This window comes from Alosa pseudoharengus, unplaced genomic scaffold (genome assembly GCF_046254945.1).
Source record: "Alosa pseudoharengus isolate Yale_2024_CS ecotype anadromous, Long Island Sound unplaced genomic scaffold, YU_APseudo_1.1 YU_APseudo_1.1_scf_23, whole genome shotgun sequence".
NCBI lineage: Eukaryota > Metazoa > Chordata > Actinopteri > Clupeiformes > Clupeidae > Alosa > Alosa pseudoharengus.
In genome coordinates, this window is record NW_027468685.1 from 12,529,469 (window position 1) to 12,541,585 (window position 12,117).

A 12,117-nucleotide genomic window follows, 5' to 3' on the forward strand; every position below is an offset into this window, starting at 1 on the left:
AGAAATATAAGACCAACCTGGTAACACTTTACTTGACACTATCGACATGAAGACATGACAATGTCATGACACATGAACCCTAACCCTACCCCTACCCCTACCCCTACCCCTACCCCTAAACCTAACCCTAACCCTAATCCTAACCCTAAATTGTTATGACAAAAAGCGAATGTCACTTAATAATATAAGCGTCATGTCATAAATGTTTATGACTTGTTTGTGACACATTCATGACAGTGTTATGTCCCTCTTATGTCGATAATGTCAAGTAAATTGTAACCACCAACCTTTTTGTGCCAGGCGCCCGACGTTTGATAACAAAACCACCCCCAATGTGGACTGGACTAACCCCTAAATTTATGTAAGCTATTCGCCAGTGACCATGCGTTTAGATTCTAAGAATTGGTCTGGTGTCAGCCAGGCTAGAAATGTTACATAAAAGGAACACATCAACAACTGGTGCATGGCAGGTTGTCGGTGTTTACAGAGAACATGCAAGGTTAAAACAGTCATTAAACAAGATAAGCAAATCCTCATGTGTTAGATCTGGCAGCCAACTGACTCCTACAACTCCCACAGCCTCAAGGCTGATTTTTCATCAGTGCGTTAACTCAAATCTGCACGTACATCATACATACAAAATGTTCACACACCAAGATATGTTTTGATTGTATATAAAATAAACCTCTGAAATTTAAGTACCGGTATAATTCAGTTTACTATACCATTCAAATCTAAGTCTCTTACCTGCCCAACACCTCGCCGATCTCGTACAGGTCCTCCACATTCTCGAGTTTAAAGACAGCCATGACGCCCTCAGGTGCTCAAAAACGCTAAGAATAGCAGAATCTGAAAAAAGCAAACATGTGAGATGAGAGGAGTCGCAGAAATGTAACCATCTCTTCTCACAGAGCTTCCTCCATAACAGCTCCTTGCTTTTATTGAACTACAAGAAGTTGTACACAAGCACCCTGCAGCAACACAGAATCCTAAATTTAGAGTTAAAACTATATAGCATAGTTGCAGATGATGGTCTAGCGTTGTGTCATTTAGCAAACCCAAATGTGCTCTGACAGACACATAGCTGAACGAGACCTCTGTGGTGGTGCCTGAAAAAGACATAACCAGGTCACAGTCCTACCCTCAGAACATGAGTGACAGAAAACCACTTGCCAAGCACCAGGCACATTGGCTAACAAGCTTGAAGAAGCTTATTACTGATAATTATGAGAATAAATGTCCCCCTTGGATTGTGAAAGAATGAGACACGAAAAAGAGGTCAGATGATCATCAGAGAAAGGAAAGGAGAGGGAGTGAGGAAGAAAAAGAATGAAAAAGGGAGAGAGAGATAGAGTGACAAAACGGAGTGTGGAAGAGGAAGAAGAGAAAAAGTGAATGTGAGCAAAAACTGCTGATGGCTGAGCACTGGCAGGAGAATTAATGATGGAATGAAGAAACCAACACAACAAGACAAACAGATGGAAGACAAATAGGAACATTTGTTGGGAGTGTGTGTGTGTGTGTGTGTGTGTGTGTGTGTGCGTGTGTGTGTGTGTGTGTTGGGGGGCTGGGGTGGAGAGATGGTGATGGATAGGTGAAAAGTTGGTGAAGGACAGGTGGAGAAGACAGAATTTGAGGGGGAAAAATTGTTCCCAAGCAGACTGATCATTACACAAATTCATAAAACAGTGAACTGTTTTTGGTTAACAAAGTTAATGAACCTGATTTATACTGGCCAAGTCTCTTTGAGAGTCTTTTACACTCAGTAGCCTTTCACATCACTTCCCAGATGTGTCTTTATTAACCTGGCACATATTGAATCTTCTGATCAACCTGGTCCTGCTTCATTTTTCTAGGAAGATCTTCTCATTACACTTAGGGCTGATTTCGTACACATGGATTAAACCTAGTCCTACTTTAGTAAAGATCTCTAGTGAAAAGAGCTTATATTAGAAGACTAGGCTTAATCCATGTCCACAAAATCAGCCCATAGAGTTTAATATGGAATAGATTAAAGCATTGCTTTGACTAAGACTAAAGCTTTCAACAATATCATGGCATAGTAAATCGCACAACATGAAAAACGCCCAGCAGCGGAATGCTAATCCTCTTAGTGCCCCGTGCAGTGTCAGTTGGTCGTTACTCACATGTGGTCAGTGGCAGCCCTACCGCCAACTAGCTTCTCTTCAGCGACTGCCACAGCAAAAGTGTTAGTCTCAGGCTCATACACACTGTCCACTGTCTTTGGTAACACTATTGAATGAACTTGAGTTTCCTTGTAAATGGTATTATATCATCTTATCACCCACACCATAGTGGGAGTGACATGGTGGAGGTGGTGTGAGGTGTGGTATGTGTATTCAAATGTTGAAAAGAGGAAGGGTGTCCTAGAATATGCGTAATTCTGAAAATTATGGAGGTAGTGAGCAGATTTGTGTGTGTGTGTATGTGTGTGTGTGTCTGTGTTTATGGTGAAGTGACAGAACAATGTCATCATGACCCATGGTTTTCAGAGGTGCAAGGTGTGTAACCCAAGCGTATGGAACACACCTGCAGCAGGAAATGTCTAAACACACACACAGATGAGATGAAAGATATGCAGAGAGAGGGAGGGTTACTCTCAATATGCCCCTTTGTCACCGTTTGACTACATCAGCAAGACGATAGCTGTACAGTGAGCCACAGTGTGTGTGTGTGTTTGTACATGTGTGGATAAATTCCTGGCAAGTTTGAACAATCTTTCCCAGATGTTGCTCATGTTTCATGTGGTGAGTAAGACCTGAACCCTCCTCCTCAGTGCGCGCACACACACACACACACACACACACACACCTCTGAAGTCCCTGACCCTGCGCTGGCTCCTAGCCTCGCTTTCATACGGTGGACTGTACACTGGCCAGGAAAACAAGAGCTCATTCAGCCGCCATCAGAACGGCCAGTCCGCAAACCACAGACCCAACCACACTTAGGGCGAGCAGAAAAAAACAACAACACAAAATACTGCAAAACAATGGAGACTATTACATCCAAGCCTCAAGTGCTCATCAACAGCAAGTCAACACAACAAACAACAGAAAGCAACACAGCACTGGACTTGGCAATGTCTGGAAACACAGATACTTTTTGGCTGACTTTGTCTACAGCACAGAAGTCGCTCACAACCCAGCACTAGACATACAAGAACACAATCCTAAATGATCTCTCAACTCTGTCACAGCTGAAACACAAACACCCATTTGGGAACACGACACAATACAACAAACAGCACCATACTCTGTTCAGTTAAAAAAAACACAGACAGAGTCAGCAACACACACAACTAAGTACCAAATGAGTGCTGACTACTCAATACTCCCCAACAATACACTCTGTTCTGGCCTGATGGCAAGAACAACAAAGGCAGTGAAGCAGGACCAAGGCTACAGAAAACTCCTCAAACACAGCCAGACCATAATGAGCCAACCAGCACAGCAACTGAGAGACTGTTTAGGGTCCTGTGTGTCCTTCCCTGTCCACAGGGACAGGAAGTAGACTGTGGGAGAAATGTGTTTGACATATTTGGGCAACAATAGAGTTACAGCATGGTCTTACTATGCTATGGGGAAGTATGTGTGTGTTTGTAATTGTTAGTAGGTGGTTGGTGTGTGGGGTGGAGATGGGTCAGAGTTGGGAGTTATGTAGTGAATTTGTAACTCAACAAGCTTTCACTATCAACTGATGTGTGGAACTTTATGTTTGTGTAGTAGAGACTGTGTGCTAAGAGGACCCCCTCCTCTAGCAAACTCGTAGGGTGGCGATTGGTCTGGCAGGTAAACAGCAAGTGTAGGTAGCCAACATTATATTTTTACACCAGTGTTTCTCAAACTTTTTCAGACCAAGGACCACTTAACCAAAAAAAAAACCCTCACGGACCACCTAGCTAAAAAAAGAGTAGTACCTACTTCAAAAGTATATTACACAATAGGCCTATTCACTGAACCACCTTGCTTATTGTCTTTGCACCTTGCTTATTGTGTCAGAGGATTAATATGATTTAAACTGGCATAGCTTACATAGGCAATATTGCAGAACTGTATTTACATACAAGTTGGTTCAATATTGCATCTATAGGCTACTATATTTTACCACGTCTGCTCACGGACCACTTGGGATAGCTTGCGGACCACCAGTGGTCCCCGGACCACACTTTGAGAAACACTGTTTTACACTATATTTTTGGTCTAGACTATTTCCGAGATAAGGCCATATGTAGGCTATTTTGCAGTACTACGCATTTGCAAATGCTTAAATACGGTTTAGGAACCTGTAACTCAACTGGTGGCGCAATGTGCTCGCTCACAAACCCCACAGGCCATGGGTTCGATACTCAGGAGCACGTTCAAGGTGTACTGATACTGTATCTGCTAGTCACTTCAAATACACAAATGTCTCCTAAATAAAGGTATGACGGTTAAAATAATGTACTGTGAATGTAGGAGTGCCAAATATCGGGTCCTGCGATAAGAGTACATTACACTGTTTTGAGTCCCAATCCCACTTTGTTCAGAGGCACATTCAGTGCCTACACACACACATACACTGATGCCTTAATGTTTGGGACATGATAGAAGAGTGGTCACAGTCACCCACAGACTCACACCTAATCCTTCAAATTGATAAATGCAGAACCCCATATAGGTGCATACACGCACGCACGCACAAACACACACACACACACACACACACACACACACACACACATTTTTAGCTCACATTCAGACACCAACTTACTTGTCTGTTCATCAGAAAGATTGGTTTGGTTTGACATAGCCCTGCATAGCACAAACCTGAGAATAGACTAGCACAAACCTGAGAATAGATTCCTGTGACTGTCTACTTAAGCATCCAATCTGTAAACATCACATCCGAAAGAACTTGACCTGAGGGGTATTCCAGAAAGGAGGTTGAACAAACACTGAGATAAAACTTAACCTCTGGGTTGTCTGAACCTGTGGCGACTAAACCCGAGCTGTCGGTTCCAAAGCACCGTACCAGTTAGTTCAACCCTGTGTGAGATAACCTAGAGTTGTGCGCGTTCACGGCGAACTTATAAAGGCATCATCTATTGAGAGTCGAAACCATGAGTGAAACCGGCGAAACGAAGAGCACCGTATTTTTCAGAGGCGGAGTAGTCGAGGCTTACAAGGAGGAGATAACTGTAATAATAAAAAAAAAAGCAATACTTAAGCGCCTGCGTCCGAGACCTTGCTTGGCAGAGAATTAGCCTAACTGACCGTGTAAATGTGTACGTTTAGGATAGCCTATTTAATGTCAAAAGCACAATTAAATAAGTCACTGGACATCACGTATTGTATTGACTGCTTTGAATGATGCTTTCTTAAACTAGCCTATCTTGTCACAGATTGAGTGGGCCATAGAATTCTTTGAGAATCCCAAACTTAATTTTCTATTTTAACGCGGGTTCTGCAGCTGTGGGCCAAGTTAAACTTTTGCGCTCCATCATCGGAAGGGTGAATGTCGGAAGGCATGGGTAGCCTATTGGACACATTTCGGTGCACATTTGGAAAATGTGATGCTGACCTGCCAGTTGGTGAAACTAAACTTTAATGATCCTCGTGGGTTTGTGTCCAGGAAAACTAATGAAGTTGCGCAGGAACTGCTTTAGCGCAAGGCAAACTTTACGGACCGACCGACAGCTTGCCGATATGCTCTGCGTCTCCAACACTACAAAAACTCCCAGTCGGAGAGCGAGTGTAGCCTATTAAAAAAATATTTTATCCCAAATGCCATCAGCATACCAAACTTATTGACAACATGCATCCGGCTGAGCTGTAGCAGCTACAGCTATATTTAAACTTATTTATTACATTTTCTATAGGCTATATTTCCCCTTTTTTGTACTGTTCTTGTTTTAATTATATCTTCAATGTAAAATTAACATACCCAGTTAAGCCAGTAAACCTGGGGGGTATTCCATCAACCTCGCTAAAGGCCAAACCTGGCTTATTTCGATAAGTCTCGCTAATTTTAGTGAGAATTCCGTTCCATTAATGAGGTTAACGTGAATCCCAGTTTGGTAACCATGGGAATTTATGCCACAGAACTAACCTGCTTCGTAGCAGGTTAACTTTCAAGCTAAATTAAGCTTGCTTCCTCTGTCAAATAGAGAAACATGCCGTATTGTTATTGTTTAGTTTACGTAGGCTAACGTTAACAATTCACGTGGATGTCTTGTTAGCCTATGAGCAATTTATGCCTAATATTTAATCTGTGTAGCACACAGTTGATTTGACATTCATGAACAATCGTCGACACATGAAGCAGTTTTAATAATTAGCTGCCTAGGCTACAGAATAATTATCCTTTGGCTTGCATCAGATATAATAGGCTATAGCCCACTGTCAAAACTGTCACTGAACAGCCTACCAAATGTTCATGACCCTTTATCAGCAGTAGACATATGTTTTTCATCAAAGATTATAACTAAAAATGCCATTATCAAGGTGATAAACAATGTAGCCTAATACTTCGTATGGGAAGCGAACCTGCGAACACGCTGTAAATCCTATCCTATGCCGTCTCGCTGCACGTTACACCACCACCGAACGTAAATGACGCAGAGTAGCACGATTCCTACCACACGCATGTGAAGTTAAAACATTTTTAATCGTATAATCTTCATACATTCTTTGGAGCTAGTGAATGTGTAAATCCATGCTTGGTGCACTGTCGGAAAAAACATTTCTATAGGCCTACTTCTATTTTTGAAGTAGTAGGCCCAGGTGACGAGAGCACAGGTTGACGGAACCATCTTTTTGGACTCGTTTTCCGATTGATTGGTTTTTTTTGCAACACAGCTTAATTTAGCTTGAAAGTTAACCTGCTACGGAGCAGGTTAGTTCTGTGGCATAAATTCCCATGGTTACCAAGCTGGGATTCACGTTAACCTCATTAATGGAACGGACTTCTCACTAAAATTAGCGAGACTTATCGAAATAAGCCAGGTTTGGCCTTTAGCGAGGTTGATGGAATACCCCCCTGGACAGGGCGAACCAGTTGAACCACTTCTACAACAGGTGGTCTGTCCACCATCCCCCCTCAATACCAGTGCAACACTCACCTCCATCATCACAGGCTATCATACCCCCACCATCACTGGATTTTGCACCCCTCCCCCACATGGCGATCACGAACAATGAGGTGACAACGACCTCAGGGGCCGTGCACACGACGCCGGTTTTTGTGAAACCGGTGAGGTTTTGTTTACGGTTACGCCTTGCATGTACACGACGCCGGCAGTTTAGGAGACTGAAACCGATAGCTTTTGAAACCGGTGGGGTATACTACGAAGCACGTTAGACATATCTAGGCTATGTAGACATATCGAGGCTTGACAAAGCCTTGACTCAGGGGTATACGTTAGTGATACTACGATTGCAGTTATGTGATATATTTGTCAAACTAGGCTTTCAGCTCAGATCTGTGCGCGTTCTCGGTGTTAGGATGACTTTGGCCAATCGTGTAACGTGGAGACGCACAAGACCGCCTCTATTTAAAAACAATTACTTCCGCATTCATGAGCGATAGCTTAATCTACACTGCGGTCATTTTTTGTGTCTAACCTTTAACATCAAATAAATCCATTGTCATCAGTTGTTGTATGGTATGCACGTCCATAGTGGGATATTTGCACGCACAGCACTATTAAAGCGCATTCGAGATCCAAAATGTTAGTAGAGGCGGAGCTACATCTGTAGATATATGACAGAATCCTACATGTGAGATAACTTTCTTTTTTAAGACAATTGATTGGTCAGTGTGCAGTAGATTACACGATTTCAGCTATAACTTAGCACATAACCTCCTTCCGACCAGGTTTGGTTGACAGCATAAGATACCATGGTGATATAGCGACACTAAAACAGATCCACTTTCGTGTCACAGCATAGCCTGTCTTTGAGCGCAACATACCTCGCTAACCCACTAATCGAGATTCGTAGTACACCCCACGGCTTCCGAAGTGGGAACTTTTGAAACCGCCGGCTAACTTTCGCCGTGTAGACGCCTAGGTGCGAAGCCGGCAACTTTATGACGACATAGCCCCACCTCTCAACTCAGCCACGGCACTCGACCTGTGGGGTATTCCAGAAAGCAGGTTTACTGGCTTAACTGGGTATGTTAACCCAGAGTTAGCGGTGAACCTGGGATTTCAGTTCCAGAAAGCTCAAATATGATCAGGCTATGTAAGTAACTATGGTAACATAGGCCCTGAACTTAACTGGGTATGTAAACCCAGAGTAAACGGTAAACCTGGGATTTCAGTTCCAGAAAGCTCAAAAATTATCAGGCTATGTAAGTAACTATGGTAACATAGGCTCTGAACTTAACCTGGTAGGGGGTAGGTTTTGTTCAGGTTATGTTCAATTATGTTGGGTTATTTCAGTGCATGTTCAACCAGGCCGCTATTTTTACACTTGTCACACAATGGCGTTTCATTTTGACGAAGGTCCGATTGACAAAGAAGCACAAAATCATGTAATATTCATCCGTGCAATTCACCGTGAGAGGGCGATAAGACCACGACATCACATGATAGCCTATCCATTCTTTTCCAAACGAGTTTTTCAAGAGCACTCGAGCTTTTCAGCTGAATCCTAAATATACAGGCTACTTGAAAATAATTTTCCATCCCTACATTACGCATGGTGGATTACAATAGAATAAAATAAATATTTAATGTAGACTAGCCTATGTCTTTGGCTCACCAGACAGATGGACAAACAACATCTCAGACACATTGAAGATATAATTAAAACAAGTACAGTACAAAAAAGGGGGAAAAATAGCCTATAGAAAATGAATAAATAAGTTTAAATATAGCTGTACAGCTCAGCCGGGTATGCATGTTGTCACTAAGTTTGCTTAAGAATGCTGATGACATTTGGGATAAAATATTTTTTTAATAGGCTACACACGCTCTCCGACTGGGAGTTTTTGTAGTGTTGGAGACGCAGAGCATATCGGCAAGCTGTCGGTCGATCCGTAAAGTTTGCCTTGCGCTAAAGCAGTTCCTGCGCAACTTCATTCGTTTTCCTGGACACAAACCCACGAGGATCATTAAAGTTTAGTTTCACCAACTGGCAGGTCAGCATCACATTTTCCAAATGTGCACCGAAATGTGTCCAATAGGCTACCCATGCCTTCCGACATTCACCCTTCCGATGATGGAGCGCAAAAGTTTAACTTGGCCCACAGCTGCAACCGCGTTAAAATAGAAAATTAAATTTGGGATTCTCAAAGAATTCTATGGCCCACTCAATCTGTGACAAGCTAGGCTAGTTTAAGAAAGCATCATTCAAAGCAGTCAATACAATACGTGATGTCCAGTTAATTATTTAATTGTGCTTTTGACATTAAATAGGCTATCCTAAACGTACGCATTTACACGGTCAGTTAGGCTATTCTCTGCCAAGCAAGGTCTCGGACGCAGGCACTTGTATTGCTTTTTTTATTATTACAGTTCTCTCCTCCTTGTAAGCCTCGACTACTCCGCCTCTGAAACGGTGCTCTTCGTTTCGCCGGTTTCACTCATGGTTTCGACTCTCAATAGATGATGCCTTTATAAGTTTGCCGTGAACGCGCACAACTCTCACACAGGGTTGATTGAACTAACTGGTAACCGGTGCTTTGGAACCGACAGCTCTGATTTAGTCGCCACAGGTTCAGACAACTCAGAGGTTAAGTTTTATCTCAGTGTTTGTTAAACCTCCTTTCTGGAATACCCCTCTGACATGTTGCTTGTCAAAACAAACCAAACCATTTATTTATCATATTAAAATGTTTTTCTTTCCCCTGTCATGATTTATGTGCACAATGTAGCCTATCAGCCTTTAGTGGCTAAGTTAGAAGCACACGTTAGCTTAACTTAGCTTAAAGGAATTATCCGGAGTAAAATGCACTTTAGATCGATTTACGGATGATTGGGGGTACATACGTTGAGTTGACATCAAAATCATGTCATTCGGATGTGTTTTGAGAAAGTTCGATTGTACCGTTTTCAGTCACACAACTCGTAGCCTGGAAGTGAGCAGGGCATTTCAATTTCGCTGCTACAAAACGCTATTTTTATACCTCTTCTACAGTTCCAAACAACATAACACTTACGTGGTAGTGAGTAGAGTGTCCCTAAAGCCAAACCGAAGTATCCCGAGGTCTTTATGTGGTTGAATAGAGAGTCCAGAATGAATTTCATCAAGCCAGTACCTTTTCGGAAATGTTGCCATCTTTGCTGTAGGAGTCTTATTGCTGGGTGTGTTGTAACATGCTCTGGAAATTCACAATTTCGTCGCCGTTTAAAAAAAAAAAAAAACATAGTCCAGTATTTCTTTCGAAATTGAAATGAAGTTGTATGGACTGGACTATGTTTTTTTTTTTTTTTTAAAGGCGACGAAATTGTGAATTTCCCTGCCCTGCTCACTTCCAGGCTACGAGTTGTGTGACTGAAAACGGTACAATCGAACTTTCTCAAAACACATGCGAATGACATGATTTTGATGTCAACTCAACGTATGTACCCCCAATCATCCGTAAATCGATCTAAAGTGCATTTTACTCCGGATAATTCCTTTAACATTAGCTTACTGCATGTTAGTGTTTTCTCCAGTGGTGCTCAGACCTAATGCAATGCGTAGGCTAAGCATTTGAAATTTCACATAGCAGTCACATACCTTGAAAATTAACTTTATTAGTTTAACAGTTGAATTAAAAACCGAATTGTCTGTAGTCTCCTTATTTCATGCGACTGCTTAACCAGAGCACTTATTAGACATTCTCTGGCTTAACGAACTGTTTCAACAATGTTTTCTTCTACGCGATTCACGCGAAATGATCGTGAAGTTTCTGCACAGCGGCGCCATCGACTGGTCTGGCATGCACTACAGCACATTTAGCCGGTTACACCTCTGTGTGTACACGCAAGGTTTTTTCTTGCCGGAGTCGTTAAAGGTGTGAAAGCGGTAAGAGAAAATCCACCCGGCGGTGTCGTGTAAACGGCCTCTCACAGTCAACAGCCATCAGACACACAGATCCCAGATGCACCGCTCCCCCTCCCCTCCCCTTACACCCCTCTTCTAGTAACTTTATTTAGATAGATAGATAGATAGATAGATAGATACTTTATTGATCCCCAGGGGAAATTCAAGGTCTCAGCAGCATACAGACAACACAACACAAACACATTCTTTAACAGCAGAAAAAGTAATTAAAGTATATAATATAAAACACAACTATGCAATAAGGACAGTAGAAGATAAAGAATATGCTAAATATACTAAAATACAAATTATACTAACTAACACTTAATCTAAATCAATTCTAAAAACAGTATCCACATAGTGGTGATTAATCAATCAGAGGCGCTTGCAATGACTGAGGCAGGGACTGAGCCTGTGATTCTCTGTGCATAGTAAGGTAAGGTAAGGTGCTCTGTGTGAATGAGTGTCATGGTGATAGTGCAATGGTGCAATGGTGATAGTGGTCATGGTGATAGTGCAAATTAGTAAGTCCAACAGTGCAACAATGCAGAAATAAAGTAAAGTAAAGTCTATATATCTATATATTTCACTATTTTAAGAAAAGGTATATGTGTGGCATCGGCTGTGGCATGGAGGGAGGGGTTATGCATATGTGCTAATGTGCTAATATAGCACGCAAACAGTGAGGCAGAAAGACAGTGGTAAAAGTGGCTAGTGGACAGACAGTATCCAAACATGGAGGGGGTGAAGAGGCAGACAGACTATGCAGAGAAGTCTATCTCTCCTCTTCCCTTAAGGGAAGCATTGAACAGTTCAATGGCCCTGGGGACAAATGACTTTCTCAGTCTGTCTGTTGTGCAAGGCAGTGAGCGAAGTTTCCAGCTGATCAGGCTCTTCTGCTTAACAATAGTGCTGTGGAGTGGGTGACACTCATTGTCCAAGATGTTGATCAGTTTGTTCAGGGTCCTATTGTCAGATAGTGAAGCGATGCACTCCAGTTCAGCTCCCACTACAGAGCCAGCTTTCCTTACCAGCCTGTCAATTCGCCCCGCATCCTTCTTCCTTGTGCTTCCTCCCCAACATA

The 12,117-nt window shown here is 42.3% G+C and overlaps 1 protein-coding gene across 3 annotated transcripts in view; it reads right to left on the minus strand.

The window, feature by feature from the left end:
• The window catches only part of LOC143140574 (death-associated protein kinase 2), a 33,473-nt gene that overhangs the window by 16,213 nt on the left and 5,143 nt on the right, over positions 1–12,117 (minus strand). For 2 of the 3 annotated variants that reach the window (XM_076301580.1, XM_076301578.1), the window contains exon 2: positions 748–849. In XM_076301580.1, the coding sequence (XP_076157695.1) occupies positions 748–809 (62 nt within the window). In that variant the 5' untranslated portion in view covers positions 810–849. Of the gene's footprint in view, positions 1–747; positions 850–2,147; positions 2,258–12,117 lie in introns of those variants that run through there. The other variant, XM_076301579.1, reaches the window with a different exon arrangement.